This window comes from Triticum aestivum, chromosome 2A, assembly GCF_018294505.1.
Source record: "Triticum aestivum cultivar Chinese Spring chromosome 2A, IWGSC CS RefSeq v2.1, whole genome shotgun sequence".
NCBI lineage: Eukaryota > Viridiplantae > Streptophyta > Magnoliopsida > Poales > Poaceae > Triticum > Triticum aestivum.
In genome coordinates this window covers 699,294,966-699,313,328 of record NC_057797.1, presented here as the reverse complement: position 1 = coordinate 699,313,328, position 18,363 = coordinate 699,294,966, and the positions used below count along the sequence as shown (strand labels likewise).

Below are 18,363 nucleotides of genomic sequence, written 5' to 3'. Positions count from 1 at the left end.
TCTCCGATGATATCCCTAGTCCACGGTCTAGTTACCTTATACTCGTAGCGAGACAGTGCCTCGGCGTCCTTCCGACCTTGTTCAATATGATCTCAGGGGTCCATCTGCCTTTGCCTCTGGTAGTAGCTTCTCTTGACACACCTGGATATACTTTATTTCTTCTTGTAGTGAGGTCTTATAAGCTTTTTGCTACCATGGTTCACACTCAGTTCTCTACGCCTATTCGTGTGTTCTATGATGGCTCTGGTGGAATCCTTTCTGAGCAGACTTTGGTTCTCTTATCCTGGTGCTCATGCTCAGAATGGCGTGGCTGAGCGCAAGCATCGTCACCTTCTTGAGACGACTCGTTCGTTGATGGTCACCGCCTCTCTTCCGCCGCACTTTTGGGTCAAGTTTGTCTCCACTTCCATCTATCTCATCAACCTTTAGCAATCCACTGCTCTGCAGGGTGACGCTCCTTTCGAGCGTCTATTTGATCGTTTATTCAACGTTTCAATTGTTTGGTTGTGTTTGCTATGTCCTTCTTGCCCCTCGTGAACGCCCAAACTAACTTGTCAGTCTGTTGAGTGTGTCTTCTTAGGATACAACGATGAGCATAAGGGATATTGTTGTTGGGATCATGTTGGTCATCGGATGCCTACTTCTTGGGATGTGACTTTTGTTGAGTCCATCTTCTTCGGCCTTTTAAGTGGAGTATATCTCTTTCCACAGTTTTCCCGACACTCTTCTCTGATTATTGTAGAACCAACGCCATCATCTCCTATGATTTCCTCACCTCACTTATCACATGATTCTACACCTTCATCACTGGTGGCTTCCTTGTCTCCATCACCTAAGTTTATCCCGATGATTCCAGCTCGTATTCTTCCATCTTTTCCTAACTTCTATATAGGACATCTACGTGTTGTGGATGCGTCTACCGATGTGCCATCTTCCCCATTTCAGCCTACTTATGGCTTGCGTCCTCGTCCGCTTTGGCATGTTGACCGCCAATGTCTTCCAAGCGTTGGCGATGCTGTTCTTGAGCCAACTTCTTACTGTGATGTTGTTCATACCAAATGGCACCTTGTGATGGCAGAGGAGACTGCTGCTCTTGAGCGCATCGGCACGTGGGATATTGTGTATGTTCCTCCTCGTGTTCATCCCATCACTTTGTGGGTCTACAAGGTTAGGACTCACTCTAATGGTTCTCTTGGGCGTTACAAAGCTCGTGTTGTGGGTCATGGCTTTCAGCACGAGCATGGTCCTGATTACGATGAGACTTTCTTTGACCACTGTTCGCACACTTCTTATTATGGCCTCTGTTCGCCACTGATCTGTGTCTAGGCTTGATGTTAAGAATGCATTTCTTAATGGTGAGTTGCGTGAGGAGGTTTACATACAACCACCACTGGGTATTCTACTCCTTACGACATGATTTGTCGTCTTCATCGCTCACTATGGCTCTAAGCAAGCCCCTCACACCTGGTTTGAGCGTTTTGCCTCTATGGTGGTTGTTGTTGGTTTTCATCGAGTGCTCATGATCCAACGTTGTTTGTCCTCCTTTCTGCTCCTGGTAGGACTCTTCTTCTATATATTGATGACATGATCATCACTGACGCAGACCATGAGTATATTTGCCTTTGTTAAGGCATGTCTTAGTATGCAGTTTCTTATGTCTTATCTTGGCCCTCTCTGCTACTTTCTTGGGATTGAGGTCCCTTCCTGCTCAAAAGTAATAATTTAGGATCTTCTGACTCGCGCTGCTCTTACTAATGAGCGCATGTTGAGACTCCCATGGAGCTCAATGTTCACCTCCCTGGTAGTGATGTTGACCTACTGTCTGATCTGGCGCTTCATCGACATTTTGTTACAAGCCTTTTTATCTGCCTGGCACTTGCCCGAAAGAAACAGACTACAGTGCAGTGCCCCCCGTTCGAGTGCACCTCCTCCCGCGGCGTCATCGCTCCACTTTCCTACTATATGCTCCGCGGCATTGTCGTCATGGCTAGGATGGTGGCAAAATCGCTAGCGCCGATGCCTCTCGCACGATGTTGCTAGAGCCTTCATCCTCTCAAGTGGCATGAAACTCCCATGGAGCTCAACATCCACCTTTGTTTGATCTGACGCGCTATCATCATCTTGTTGGGAGTCTTGTCTATTTAGATGTCACTCATCTAGACATTTCATACCACGTTCTCATTCTAAGTCACTTCGTTTTTGCTCCCACTTTCTTATGTCTTATCTTGGCCCTCTCTGCTACTTTCTTGGGATTGAGGTCCCTTCTTGCTCAAAAGTAATAATTTAGGATCTTCTTACTCGTGCTGCTCTTACTAATGAGCGCATGTTGAGACTCCCATGGAGCTTAATGTTCACCTCCCTGCTAGTGATGTTGACCTACTGTCTGATATGGCGCTTTATCGACATTTTGTTGCAAGCCTTGTTTATCTGCCTGGCACTTGCCCGAAAGATGAAACAGACTGCAGTGCAGTGCCCCCCGTTCGAGTGCACCTCCTCCCGCGGCATTGTCGCTCCACTTTCCTACTATATGCTGTGCGGCATTGTCGTCGTGGCTAGGATGGTGGCAAACTCGCTAGCGCCGATGCCTCTCGCACGATGTTGCTAGAGCCTTCATCCTCTCAAGTGGCATGAAACTCCCATGGAGCTCAACATCCACCTTTGTTTGGTCTGACGCGCTATCATCATCTTGTTGGGAGTCTTGTCTATTTAGATGTGATATCAGTACTGTGCATGATTCCGTGCAACATAGCTCACCAAGCATATTGGTGTCGATGCTTCCTTCGTATGCTCCAATGTGCAGGATCAAATAATTCCTCTATCTCTTCAAACTCAGTGTTGTTGATCCACCATTAGCTAGGGAAGGATTTTATTCTCTAAGTACTCCCTCCATTAACCATTATAAGATGTTCTAACTTTTTCTGAATCAAGTGTATATAGACACGTTTTAGAGTGTTTTGTTCACTCATTCCTGTAAGTAGTTCATACTAAAATATCCAAAACATTTTGTATTAGTGAACAAAGGGAGTATATGTTTATACTTAAAAGAAGGAATTCGCCCTCGCCCTTTATGGTCATCCAGCCAGGCATAGCTCCCCCCTGTGGCCTCCGCCCCGAACATACCTCCCCCTAATCATGCTCGAGTGCACTCTTGCTCTTTTTCTAGACCATACACCATACTCTAGATTCTCTCGGCCAAGATCCTTATTTAGTAGCAACTAGTCGTCAGCCCGTGCCTTCGCACGGGCTAGCCTATTTTAGGTAGATGTATATAGGATGAACACCTGGTAACAATTTTTTTGGATGCAATGTTTTTTCGAAATTTGAATTCGGAACTAATAATAATACAATTATGAACGACCGCAACTAATAACATGCATAAAACCAATGCATGTTGGTTATTTATGATATGAATGATCTATTTTCAATAGATTCCTAATCGGATAATTTACATATATGTAGGTTTACCAATTGTCTCACACTAATAATTTTTTGTCTTTTATTATTTGGACGGCTTGATACAGGTGTACTCACATATTAATGAAAGGAAACATATTACACGCCAAAATGATAATGGTCTCTTTCTTTGTAAGTTTACTTATTGAGTTTCCCCCAGCCATGTCTTAATCACTGAAAACAAATATGTAACATACCTTGCTTTTAAATGATAAATGTATTTCTATTCTGATAAATGTATCTTTCCTTCTGTTAGTACTGCGAGTCAAATCTTGGGTGTTTCCTAACCTAAGTGCCTCCTTTCAGCTCGAATACTGATCTGAAATATAACTGCTGGGAGCTTATAATGCAAGACATGTTCTACTCAAAATCAATTAATCGTCTGAACTGATTTATTCAAGAAACCAACTAACAAACAGAAGGATCAGATGGATAATGATAACGTCTTTAAATAGGAGTTCAGCACACCAAATGTACAAAAAAACTATACATAACTATGAGGCATGCTTGTAGAACCTGATTCCCAGTTTCATCCATAAACTGTAACAAACTTAATATTATGTATTTAATCTGAGGAGCTAGCATACCTGCTGTAAGTGTCCACCAGTTCGACAGACGTGGATGATGCCATCGCCACTATTCGCCAGACAAAACAGGATTGCTGTTGCTGTTGGGGAACAAACTGTTGCTTGTCTCTGGCTGCTAGATGTGCTTGCTGCCTCTTCTACGTCCCAATAAATTTGACTTGCTCGTGCAGTACTCACCTGCCGGAAGGAAGCAGGATGGAAGTCAGAAAGGGAGGGATAAATAAAGGAGGAAGTGGTTTTATTGGCCTAGGGCGCTGGCTTGAAGTTGATGTGCGCGACAGAAACTTGCAGAGAAAATGATCTGCATAAATGATCCTCTAGAAAAATACTGCACACAACAGTGCTATTGTTACTTCATAAATATAGAATAATCATATAGACTCATTTTGCAGCCATGAAAATTTGCATATAGGCTATAGCATCTTGTAAGGGGAAAAAGCTGCACGGACAACAATAGCTACTATTAATGAGAGTGTATATCACGTCATGTACTCTATCCTAAATTCAATACTGTTAGAGTTGCTCCGAACCATTATATACTATTAACTTCTATATAGAAATTGATCCTTTTTCAACTATAAATCTCCACAGTGATATCATGAAAAGAAATAACCATTGCATAGGTATTCTTAAAAATATTATCTCAAACATGGCAATCAGGTCCAAGTTCTAGCAGTTAGATGGAGGAGGGATGATTCCCCCGCAAAAAAAAAGATGGAGGAGGGGTGATTGGAACTGGGTAGATGGTTACTCTATTGTGCTATATGGTGTAACGAATGCACCTGTATGTCTATTCGGTTTTCATCAAGTCTTTGATAAAAAAAGTCAGGTTGTTGCCGGCACATGCATGGTGAATGATGCAACATATCTTCCATTGGCATTAATACATCATAGTTAAGCTTCCTTCAATCTTGGTCTTGCAGGCCCTGCTGGCGTATCCCCTTGCAGCACAGTCCTACGCATTGATCAACCGGTATGATACATCTCCAAGACAGCGACCTTCCTCTTCCTGCCATCCTCCTTTGTGATTCAATTCAAATCAGATTTTGTCTACGGACAGGAACGGTTTGATGTGAGGCGACTGGTGGCTGATGATGCCATGTTATGCAGAAAGGACTCATCAAAGGTGAGTTCAATTAGGAGAAGAAGATGAGCAGAGACGGATGCAGCAGGCATCGGTTTTAGGAAGAACAGAAAATATGGCGGTTTCAGTGAAATTGGGATTTACAAATGGCAGCCGCGCAGGAGTAATACATTGGTTTAGGGAAGGACATCGTAGCTGCAACTTTTTTGGCAAGCAATGAAGAGCATGAATACTTGCTTAATTTTCTTTTCAGATACTTAGCTTAGCGGCGATTTGAGTTGGAGAAAATGTCGAGAAAGAAATCTGGCAAGTGGGCGGGAGAGAAGAGAGGAGGCTGATCTAACATGCGACGGTAGTGGAGCCTGCGGGAACCCATGAGATATGCAAGGTTCAGCAATCTATGGAGAGGAAGAAGGCCTGCGTCAGGGAAGATGACAGCAGATGAGATTGTAACCATCGATGGAGCCATGTTTTTAGCATTGGATTGAAACTATGTTGGACTGTAGATTGTATACCCGTGGGACTCTGTTGGATTGAAACTATGTTGGACTGCAGATTGTATACCTGTGGGACTCTGACCACAGTCTATTATTTAATCTGAATCAATGATTTAAAATCCAAAGGAAAGAGATAGAGTTTGCTTGAATTAGAGTAGCAAGAGAAACGTGGAAGAGAAGTGGAATCACGTCTCATGTGATTCTATTTTTATAACCAACGCTAACGATTGTGGGCCTCAAAGTGTTTTTTTCTTCACAATTAAGCAAAATATTCACAGGGGATTATATCGGTCGATCTACACCGTAATAACTCGGTCCCACCAGATTAACGGCTCCTAATTACTGATTAACGTGGTAATTTTTTGGGAGTCTGTAATTAGTATAGGTATAGATAGATAGATAGATAGATAGATAGATACGGGACAAAAACATTGCACATTATTGTTGCTTCCCTGGGTCAGATGAGTGGTCGGCACCTCCTTCCGCAATGCCGTCACCCACCATCCCGTTCTACCCTCCGTTGTGGCATTGTCGTTGCAACAAGGATGGTGGCGACCTCGCTTGCGCCGATGTCTCTCGCGTGACGTCGTCGAAGCCTTCATCCTCTCAAGTGGCATGAATGGCCCAAGGGGACACTGCCGCCATGGCTGCTAGGCATTCCCTTCCTTGGGAGCGAGACTAAGGGAAATATGGGAAATAAAACGATTACTAGCGTATTAGGGGAATGAGGCCCAAACAAAACCGCTGAGATGAGTTAGGCCCACTACCAAAATGGTAGCTGTATTCTTCAACGAAGTGGGGACACACTTTTGATGGAAACAAGACCGAGTGGGATATAGTCATACTCTATCAATCTCAAGACCGAGTGGTAGCTGTATTCTTCAATGAAATGGGGACACACTTTTGATGGAAACAAGACCGAGTGGGATATAGTCATACTCTATCAATCTCAAATAATAATCTGCTTTTTTCTTGGCAAACTTTAACCCCTACTTTCAAATAATAATTTGACCCAAACACTAAACTAGCATTGACCATAAACTTTTATACATCACACCATATTTTCATAATCTACCAAGTAAGGCATATGAAAAAAAAAGGGATAAATCTACACACGTAATTTACATGTAACCATTATAATTATATCGTTTTAGAAATGCTATAGGTAGGTTTGGCTAGATGTCTAGGCCCGTGTCTACACTCTATAACATCGTATGTTTGTAAAAGAAACATTACAAATATTCAAGTCTATATAGCAGATAGTCTCCTACAAAGAAACATGCTTTTCTCTTTTGGAATAAATAACCATAACCCTTTTTTTGCGGGGGAAATAACCGTAAACTTAACAGCCAACTGAACAGCAACACAACTAAGGAAAAGAAAATAGAATCACAATATATACATAGAATAAGAATGTGTGAAATAGATAACCATGTCGTAAACATCACTTGTGGACAAATTTAGGGTGGTTGATAGAACAGAATCATTACCTTTGAAGCAGAATTGGGATTTGGTCATTCCAGAGTTCCAATAATTCTGTAGAATGAATCAAAACTGTCACATAACTGAGTGTAACTGGTTGGGTGGTGAGCTGATAAGAGGCGGGGTCGCGACTGCATCGATTGGAGCCTCGGACTGTCGATTTGGACAAACCGATTTAAATGCAACAGCAGCAGCTCGCACAATGCTAGGGAAATTTTCACTATCTGCAATATCAATAGAAGCATTAATGCTAAGGAATTAGAAGCAGGTTGCACTGAACAAACCTCATCCAAATTTGTGTTTTTTACTGGAAGCAAGTTGCTGAGCTTACATAGTGCTTAAGTTTCACCTCCTAATGGACTGTTCGCACCTTTCTTTGCAACCAGCAATACAAGTGGAGCGACAACGTGCAAACTGATGCCGCCATGGTGCCGAAGGCCCAAGCCATCACTTTTATGTGCAAAATAAATCCTTCTGGAATATGCTCCATTTTGTTGCCTGACGCAATAGCAAGAAAACTTCTGTTGTCACTTTCCACCAGCGCTTGCCAATTACATAAAGAAATACTCCCTCTGTTCACAAATATAAGATGTTTTGGATATTTCAACATGGACAACATACGGACTGAAATGAATGAACAAACACACTAAAATGCATCTATATACATCTGAATCAGAAAAAAAGGCAGAACATCTTATATATGTGAACCGAGGGAGTAACATTCTACTAGCACATGCAAATTGCATACAGAAATAACATTCACCAAATTCAATTAGTTACAAGATCACAAAAGAGTGGATAGCTAGTTAATAAATCAAGCTATTCCGATTATTCAGTGCCAGTATTTTAGGTACTAATTAGCTAGCTGTGTTTTTGTTTTTTTCTCCATGATAGAATACACTATCATTTTCCAATCAAGTCGAGGACCTATGGTATAACAGAAGAAACCTCCAAAGATTAGTCAGACCAAGAAGAGCTGATCAACTTCTCAGGAGGGCAACATTCATCATAAGTGCTGGAACAACTGGTGTGTTTTCCCACTATCTTGCCACAAACCGTTCAGGAACAGATAGTTGGCCACCATATGAGAATCTACTGATAACACATGTCACTAACTATACCCACTGTATGAGAATCTACTTGAAACCTAACAATTTACCTTCTTCTGACATCACCACCTAAATAGACGAATCAAGTGACATGGTGCAAGCTGAGCCTGTCCATAATGATCTTCAGCCATTCTTTGAACTTCACATTCTACACATTGTTGTATTTCTCAACGTGCTAAGTTCATAATCTAAAGAAATAATCCATTTCTGGCATTCATCTAATGAGAAGTAGAACTCTTGCTGATTTGCTTTTTCCATTGGCTACCAACTATAAAAATATTCTAACTCGTCATTAGCAATGCTTGATGGTGGTAATCTGTCATCATCATCTTTAAAATAGCACTACAGCAAATTAGCAGCAGCAGGTTGTATCTTGAATCTCGTCAATGAACCCGCTCCGAAAAATGTAGGAAACTTTGCCATGATTTATGTAGATTGATAGTCCTTTCAAATCACAACTTCCGTATATGTTTCCCTAAAGAAAAAGAGTGTGTGCTGTGTGAACTGAGTGCACATTATGATTCTTTGCCTGATGCTAGAAAAAATCTATGTTTTGTAACAGGACAGCTGATCAAATATGCTTTAGTCACAAAATTTATATCTTCCTTGTGAGTTCCAGCGGGGCAAATTAGCAGCAGTAGCAGAGTAGTGGCAGCAGCAGAGCATCACGCGGCAAACAAAGGGAAGCAGGAGCATCACACGGCAAACAGCTGGGAAGCAACAACATAAGGCTGTAGGAGGGTGTCTACCTTGTCCGTGGCGGCGGGCGAGGCAAGCGTTCCGCGGGAGCGAGAGAGCATCCTCCGCCGCGAGCACATGCTCTGTTCGTTTACGTCGTCGCGACCGGCAGGCGGAACCAGCGGCAGGAGTCGCCATGCGCACCGGCGTGAGGAGATCTGGGTGAAGACGCCCTCGGTAGCACGACGACGGGGAATTCAGGAGGAGCATGACTGGATCCGCCGCCACCCACCGCCTCGGGCTCGCCTCCTCGTGCATCGCTGTGGCCGTCGTCCAGCTACCTCAGGCTCAGCGTGCTCGCGGCGCAACAGCCTCCGTCGGCAGCTTGGACCTGAGGTCGGATGCCGAGACTCCAGGCGCCCGCCGCGCCGCCGCCTCCCCCTCATCCTCTCCAACTCCCGAACCCGACGATGCTCAGCCGCCGTCGAGCTCGTACTCGCGAGTCGCCGCCGCCTGACTGCTCTCTCAATCTACAGACCCATGTGGGTACTCGTACTCGCGAGTCTCGAACTCCCGTAGCCGACGATGCTCAGCCGCCGTCGAGCTCGTACTCGCGAGCCGCCGCCACCTGACGAATCCCTTGCTCTGCTCGAGCGGACAAATAGGGTTTTCCTACTAGGCGAACAGACCGCATATGGGCCAGCCCAAATAGCTAGGAAACGTATTTTTTTTCACGGTTCTTTCTGGTTTCTTCCTTTTTTGTTAATCCTCCATGACTGGTTTTCCTTTCGTTTCCTTTTTCTTTTTTATTTTACTACTACCTCCGTCTAGATGAATAAGTCTTTCACATAGTTCTACGTCATTGATTTGAGGAACTAAATATGTATTATATGTCATGAAAAGTATATCACTAGATTTCTACACGGATGTAGTTTCTAAGTATATATTTTTTTCACATATAATACATATTTAGATAGTTAAATCGTTGACCTAAAACTACGCGAAAGACTTATTCACCGAGCCGGCGGTAGTAGGAAAACTGTTGTGCGTTGCAACAGGGAAAACCACATACCCATGCCTTGTGTTTTGATATTGACTACCGGGATCAATATCGTCTGGAGACAAATTATTTTATATTTACTTTACTAGATGTGATATATGTTTTCGATGTGTGTGTGTCATAATCTATGTATACTAGATCATTGATGGCGCGCGTTACCGCGCCCGTCTATTTTTGCTCTTAGTTGTTAGGGATTAATGCGTGTTGCAACTTCAAAAAGTATCGTGCTTTCTCGTAGATTGTGCTTGACTCCATTTTTTGGAATTAATGGTCTGTAATCCAAGAGAGGAATTCGGTTAATCTGCAATGGTGGCATACAACCAAAGAAAGAAATTTGGTGGATCTGCAAGAAAGTGACATGTTGAGCCCCTTTTAGGCCTAATAGACTTGTTGGTTCAAGTTGTGAAATCAAACATATGGGATTTGAATTAAGATGGTTGATCGATACAAGTTTCATGATTGATCATGACTCTTTTGGCTCTAAAAAAACTCTCTCACAAATACTCGCTTCATGACATCTAAAAATATAAATATTTAGGAAAGACATTAGGAATATTTCATAAACTAAGAATAAAATAAGCCATACAAATATTTTAGAAATTTTGAACAACTTTTATTATTTAAACAATGACAATGCATTTCAGACATTGTTGCCAGCCTGCAATAAAATTCTACTGTACGTTGCAGTATAATAGACAAAGATTCTCCAAGGGATTACACCCGGGCACTAAACATCTGGTCAATACAGGAAAATTGTTACAGAATAAGGAGTAAAAATAGAGGTGGAGTTCTCTGAATATTAGCACAACAAACGAGAATTTATATAGGATCAATAGGGGGTACATAAATATAAGTGAATCACTCATTAGTGAGTGTAAAACAAAAGGATGATTTGCAGGGTATCTCCAACAATCTTAAACAATTTCTGCCAAGGGAACTAAGGTCATGGAACACAGATACACTGTGACAACAAAGAGTGGAAAGCAAAGACTTTGTGGTTGATTGCAGGGGCACCAACCTGGATAAATCAAAGCCACCAAATCCAGTGTTCAAATGATCAATTTTAGAATCAAAATATTCTTGGGCTCAACTGTCGATAATATATTCACCTCTTCCATTACTAACAAAAATAGATACCTTGTTTCGTGTAAATTTAACTGTCACCTTGCATACCTCCATGTATTTTAGTGGACAGCTAGCAAATAGGTATTGATTAGCATATGCGAATTATCAAAGGTCAAAACTAAGAAAGGCATACAATACCCTTTTTTTAAAGATGGCGACCCTTCCCATTTCATTGCTAATTTGGATCGCTTGTCGGTTTCATAACTTTTCACTATATATATTCAAGAATCAACAAACTTTTTTGTCTCAAACAATAACTCGTCTTGCCATTCAATCAGGAAGTTATGTCAATCTAGGACGACAAAAGGGAATTCATGCAAAGTCTACTTGTTAGATTTCAAAAAGAAAGAGTGGACATGCATGAGATAAGTCAATCATATTGCCATGGTAGATAAGCCCCAAACAATATGTAGGAGTGATACCATGAAATCAGAGTGAGCTATGGCCAATGGACTGCACATCCCATAAGAGTAAATTCGCCTAAATGCATGTAACTGGAAGTATCGGATAACCTTAACTCAGTAGTCATAAAAAAGAAAGAAAGAAAAGAGTAAAGAGCACTTCAAGAATTATGCATATATGATATTCCAATGAGAACACGATTCACATGCATGCAGTCAAAATGATTCAGTAATAGGGAGAACCTTGGGAAACTTAATTTAAATAAAATCACACTTCTAACAGAATGATTATTGGACAATTTTGTAGCGCCCAAGATGCGATTCTATCCCAATCACGTGATGAACTCATGATTGAGGCACAACCGTATTTCGAGTGCATAACAAGGTGGATATCATTACAACATACCATGTACTGAATATATGAGAATACAAGATAAAGGCTTACACTCGCCACAAGCTACAATATGAATACAACAGTTCATCAATACATAGCAATCATCATACAGAAGAGCAGGATCCGACTACGGATGAAACCAAACGAAAAAGAAGAACGACATCCACCCTGCTAATCCCAGGCTCCCCGACCCGGAACCTATTCCCTTGATCGAAGAAGAAGAAGAACTCCAAAAGCAATCAAGCATTGCTCTCACGCCAGATCATCGCATTACATGTACCTACAACTGTTGTTGTAGTAATCTGTGAGCCACGAGGACTCAGCAATCCCATTACCACGGGTATCAAGACTAGCAAAGCTTAAAGGGTATGGAATGGATAAGTGGTGAGGTTGCAGCAAGCAACTAAGCATTGTATGGTGGCTAACTTGCGAGTACAAGATTAAGATGAGAAACTATGCAACGGTCGCAAACTAGTAATGATCAAGAAGTCATCCTGAACTACTTACGTTCAAACATAACCCCACCGTGTTCTCTTCTCAACTCACCCAAAAAGAGACAATCACGGTTACGCACGCGGTTGGTGTATTCTAATTGAGTTTAGTTCAAGTCCACTACAACCGGATATTAACAAATTCTCATCTGCCACATAACCGCGGGCACGACTCTCGAAAGTTTAAACCCTGCAGGGGTGTCCCAACTTAGCCCATGACAAGCTCATGATCCGCGGAGACAATCCTCCATCGTGGGACCCTCCGATCAGACTCGGAATCTCGATGCACAAGACATTTCGGCAATGGTAAAACTAATCCAGCAAGACCTCCCGGCGTGCCGACACCCTGATAGTAGCCGCGCGTATCTCGTCTCAAGCCACGTCCGAATGAGTAGTCCGTACAACTAAAACTAGTCCTCGAGTTTTCCCGTGGCGGCGCTGTAAGGGACTCTAGTTTGGGACCAACACCATTAGCACTGGCCCCCCTGTATGTAGAAAAGAATCCTCAGGTTCATGACGCCCTATGCCAATTAATTATTTAGTTCAATATTATTATGGCAAATGTTAAAACCAATGTTGGGCCTTGCTGGAAGAGTTTTATTCAAAGCGGACTGTCAAGAGTGGCCCATAAACCCTCATCGTGTTAGGGACGCAAAATCAAGGAACATAATATCGGTATGACGGAAACTAGGGCGACAAGAGTGGAACAAAACACCAGGCAAAAGGTCGAACCTTCCACCCTTTACCAAGTATATAGATGCATTAATTAAATAAGAGATATTGTGATATCCCATGATATCCATGTCCCAACATGGAACAAACTGCAACTGCACCTGCAACTAGCAACGCTATAAGAGGGGCTGAGCAAAGCGGTACATAGCCAAACAACGGTTTGCTAGGATGGTGAAAAAGGTTAGAGGCTATCATGACAATTTGGGAGGCTTGATAAACAAGTGGTAGGTAGCGCGACATAGCGATAGCATCGAGACAACTAGCAAAGCAAAGATAGTAGTGGTATCCAGAGTAACGGTCATCTTGCCTGAAATCCCGCTAGGAAGAAGATCGAATCCATGAAGTATACGAACCAATGTAGTTGAACGGATACTCACAATCGCAACGTAACCGGAACTATCGAGAAGAAGTACAACCGAAAAAGAAGCAAACAACACGGTAAACACACATATCATAACCATGGCATGATGTCCAATCAAGTATGATGCATGTCCAGTTTAATGAGTCATGGCATGGCAAAGTGCAAGAAACAATACTACAAGTTAAGTGGATCTCAATATGCAACGAGTTGCATATTGACGAAACACCACATTCAAAGATTTAGTTCACTCCCGCTTTGTCTACCCATCAATATTAAATGTTGTTAAACATGGCAAGAGGTAAAGCATAAGTAAAGCACACATTTAGGCATTTTAAATGAGGTCGGAAACAACAACAATAATTCCGGAAAATCCCCATATGCATATTTAGCAATTTTCATGCAAACAACATTTCTTAATGCATTTACATGTTGTTATCATGATGCGGATGACATATGCAAGTTTTACGCAATTTTTGTTAAAAGTTGACATGAACATGGTATGATGCATTTGGTCGCCATGACAGAATGAAAGGGGTGCCATGGCGGCGATAACGAAAATGATGCCAAGGCATTGTTCCGATTCCGACAACTCATTGAGACGTCGGTGCAAAAGAAACATGGGATGCATGGAATGTGCAATGCAACAGGGAGTGATCCCGGATACCGGGTGTCCCATGTGTCCATGGCATGGCAAACAAGGGACGTGCACGAAACAAACATGCACGGTGCAAACACGGGGTTCATATCATACATCACACAACATTCGTCCACGGCGGCTGTCTCGATGTTATACCTTTGAAGCGTGCATTTTTGAGGCGGAACGAGTTCGTCAAGGGAAGTAGTCATCTCGCGATAGTAGTGGAAGTAGTCGTTCACAGGGCGTCGTGGGAAGTAGTCGTTCATGGGTCTTCAAGGTTCGACGGTAGTCGTACACGTTTCGTAGATGTTCGGGGACGTCGATAGAGGTACTCGACACATCACAGGGTGTAGTTGTACATGTTCGGAGAGGAACTTGTCGTCGAGGGACTTGGTGCATCCAAGATCTTCGGACTCACTGTACTTGGCGCTTGAGGTTCCAATACGGTTTCAAATGCGTCCACGCAAGACATCACAGGTGCAAGAGGCAACATCTTGGTGTGGTTATGGCCACGCATGATGAAGTCGAAGCCGAGGCCAACTGGAACTTCCTCGGAAGGCAAATGACAGTGGTGTCGGGGCATGAACAGGGGCCAAGGAGCTCGAGGCAAACCCCCAATAGAGAAGACAGTATGAGGCCTCGGCATGGCACGATGAGGGAACAACGGCTTGGCGAGCTTGAGGCCATGGCTGCGGGCTGGCAAGGCCGGCAGAAGCAGCAGTGAGCTCGGCGGGGCCTGGGCACCGACGAGGAGACACAGGAGGCGGTGGGGTCCAGCGGGTCGCTTCGGCGACCGGCCCGCAGGGTTGTGTCGCTGCAACGAGCGCAAAGGGCGGGGTCGAGGTCGAGCGATGGTGAGGGGCGAAGTGGACGGTGTCGGCCTGGCATGATGGAGATGGAGCAGAGGAGGGGGCGGAGTAGAAGTAGTGGTGGCGGACGCGGGCGGGCTTGATCCGGCCGGATCTGGCAGCTGAGGTCGGGGACGAGGCCGGAGATGCGAGGACGAGATGGTGCGAGGTGGCAGCGACGAGGCGGTGACCTGGTTCTGTGGGAGGGTCTGGCGACGCTCTCTCGCAGGGGAGGCACGCCATGGGGTCGGGTGCGGCGGTGCGAGAGCGAGGCAGGAGGATCGAGAGCGGGGTCGAGCGAGACTTGGGGTCTGCGTGCGTGTGTTTGCATGGCTGGTGGCGGCGCAAATGAATGAGGAGGGAGAGGGAGATCGATGGGAGTGAGGGATCGCTGGCTAGGGTTAGTGTCGGGGGGATGGACCCCAGGCAGGCAATGGAACCCGGATCCTTTTCAAAAACAACGGGTCCAGGATCGCCCCTCAACCCGGCTCGCGCTTGGCTGTGTCGCTCAACCCGGCCGAGCCCTGCGACCCGGCCGAGCTCTGCAACCCGGCCAGACTCCTCAACTTGTCCCCAACAACCAAGCTCAAGACTTCCCCAGCAAGCCAGCACCGCCCTTGGCGTGTTCTCCAAACCCGGCCGAGGGTCAGCGGCCGTCCCATCCCAGCCGTATGATGGTACGAGTCTCCACCAACTAACGACCAAAGCCACAGTACCCCACCCATGCCTCTGGTCAGCCGGACGAAGCAACAGTGCCTCTCACCTACCCGCAGACCAAGGCTGGCGTAGCAACAGTGCACCCGACGTGACCCATGACGCCAACAAGCGACGATCTGATAGAGCGCCACTGTAGCCGACTCAACTCGGCCACACCCTGACAATCGACAAGACGGTGCACAGTGCCCCCTAGGCGGATGGGGCCCACGCCCGGAGAACCCGGTGAGCCCTGGTACCCGGCGGGTCCCAACACCGGGTTCCTGGACACTGACAACCCGACCCTACGGCCTTGTAACATTACCCTTGTACCCCTGGGGGGTTGACCTACAAAACCCCCCGGGAGCCCCCATGCATACGGGTAGCCACTTCATTCGCACGGGCGATCACACACACACCTAGCAAGCAACACCCGAGGAGAGGGAGCAGCCTAAGCCTTGGCCAGACCTCCTTCTTCCTCCATACAGCTCTAGGAGCAGCTCTGTACTGTTACATATAAACCACACTCGACAGGACTAGAGGTGTTATCTCTCCGGAGAGCCCCGAACCTGGGTATGTCTTGCGTCCCCGCGCTCGCTCATGCCGACCTCGCCTCTGGAGCCCACCTGTGCCCTCAAGCCTCCTCCTATCTTTAGCCATCCCTTGGCATCTGCTGTGCACCCACCATGACAGTTGGCACCCATCGTGGGGCCGCTCGAGGTACTTAGCTTTTCCGACTCCCCGCTCCCCATCAACGCCGGCGCTCCCGCCGGCGCGATGGACCTTTGCGTGGAGGTTTTCGTCATCGACATCGATGCCTCCTCCTCATCGAGCACGACAAGGAAGGTCGTCGAAGCTAAGGCCGCGGCGGATAGGGTCAGCTCACCCAACTTGCTGCGCGCCACGGTACAGAGCCTCCGCGTTCCCATCGGCACCGACATCGACGCCTCTAACATCGATGAGGCCCGGACTCGCCTCAACAACGATCACCAACGCCTGCTGGATCTCACCGAGACACTCGCCGCCACGCAGCGTTGCCTCGACTCCGCCCAGCTGGAGCGCGACGCCGCCTACGGCTTCACGCCTACCGGCCCCGAGCCAAGCCGGATCGCCAACGTGCGAGCCCAGGGTGGTGCGATCGGGCGCGCTTTCGGCGCTCTCCCTCCCCTCTACGAGACTCCCGTGAAGAACATGTGTGCCGCCCAGGCGGCCACGGCCGGCATTGATCAGCTCGCGGGCGAGGAGCTGCGGGATCGCCTCAAGAGGGTGAAGGACCTCCTCGCCGCGGCCAACGCGCAGCAAGACCGCCTCAACCAGCTCGCCAAGCCGGCCGGCTCCGGCTCCGTCTGAGTCGCCGGACCCGGCGACAACCAGCACACGACGTCTTCACCACCCGGCGAGGCGCACTCCGACCGCACCCCACTACTAGGGAAAACCTTATACACAGAGGTATAGTAGTAGCGCTGGTCAAAACACGGCGCTATTGCTACTTATTAGTAGCGCTTGTTACAAAAGCACGCTACAACCATTGTTGTAGCAGTAGCGCGTCTGCGCGGAAAAGTGCTACTACTATAATTCCCTCGCTGGTGCCGGTAGGCTACGAATAGTAGTAGCGATTCTTCCAGAAGCACGCTACTGCTAAAAACTTTGTAGCAGCGCGTTTATGCTGTAGAGCGCTATTGCAATGAAAAAAAATAAATAGAAAAATAAGTAAAAAAGTAAATGAAAATGAAAGAAATATAAAGAGGAGAAATGAAAAAAAGAAAAATGTAAAGAAAACAAAATAAAAATAAAAATAAAATAGAAAGGAATAGCTGTAGCGCGTTTCGCTGGAAAATGCTATAGCTAACTTAGCTATAGCGCGTTTGGCAAAACGCGCTACTGCTAGTTTGACTTAACCCCCGGCCGCTCGGGCTCAAAATTTCGCTAAGTCCTTCCCCCTCCACTCCCCCTCTCCCCCAACTGCTCCATCGTCGTCGTCACCCTGCCGCCTTCGACCACACCGCCGCCGCCCGAGGTCGCCTTCGACCAAACCGCCGCCGCCCGAGGCCGCCCTCGACCACACCGCCGCCGCCCGAGGCCGTCGTCGACCTCACCGTCGCCTCCCTCAAGCTCACGCCGCCGCCCTCGACCTCACCGCCACCGCCCCGAGCCCGCCTAGGACCTCCGCCGCCCGATCCAGAGCCTGCCCTCACCGCCGACCGTAAGGTTCTGCCTCTCCTCTCCCCTACCCTCCTCCTCTCTCTCTCTTTGCTAGGGCAATTCATATATATGTTGATGCTGTGTTGATGTTCATATGAACCCTAGGTGTTCATATGAACCCTAGATTTGTTTAGGGCAGTAGGCATTTTTTAGCATTTAGGAAAAATGATTAGCAATTTTTTTAGGAAATTAGCTAGGGCAATTTTTTTTAGGAAAATGCCTAAATATCAATTCCATTTAGCTTTAAATTAATAGAGGGTATGTAAATAATAGTAGCATTTAGATTTAAATTAACAGAGGCTATAAACAAAAAACACTTAGCTATAAAAAAATATTTGGATTATGGTCCTGAATCTGTTCCAAATTTCATTCAAATGAAATTTGAATTATTTGGACTATGGACCTGAATATTTTTTAAGAAATTGGGTGTAGGTACTAAGGTCTTGCTGTGGAATTTTCGGTGAGGTCGGAAGGGTTAGAGAAAATGGAGTTCCTAGACTTTTAGCTTTATAAAAAACAAAAGTATTTA

General features: G+C 45.6%; 1 protein-coding gene across 7 annotated transcripts in view; it reads right to left on the bottom strand.

The window, feature by feature from the left end:
- LOC123190351 (uncharacterized) overlaps window positions 1–9,551 on the bottom strand; it is a 46,101-nt gene extending 36,550 nt beyond the window's left edge. For 2 of the 7 annotated variants that reach the window (XR_006496286.1, XR_006496289.1), the window contains exons 1-4: window positions 8,962–9,551; window positions 7,435–7,675; window positions 7,112–7,327; window positions 4,041–4,217 (exon numbers count right to left, since the gene is read on the bottom strand). Coding sequence is in view for 2 of the 7 variants with exons in the window: in XM_044602974.1 (XP_044458909.1) it covers window positions 7,136–7,327; window positions 7,474–7,601; window positions 8,962–9,208 (567 nt within the window). In the remaining 5 variants the exon portion in view is untranslated. Of the gene's footprint in view, window positions 1–527; window positions 3,773–4,040; window positions 4,218–7,111; window positions 7,328–7,434; window positions 7,676–8,961 lie in introns of those variants that run through there. The other 5 variants (XM_044602974.1, XM_044602975.1, XR_006496290.1 and 2 more) reach the window with 4 other exon arrangements.
- Window positions 9,552–18,363: the final 8,812 nt, after the last annotated feature.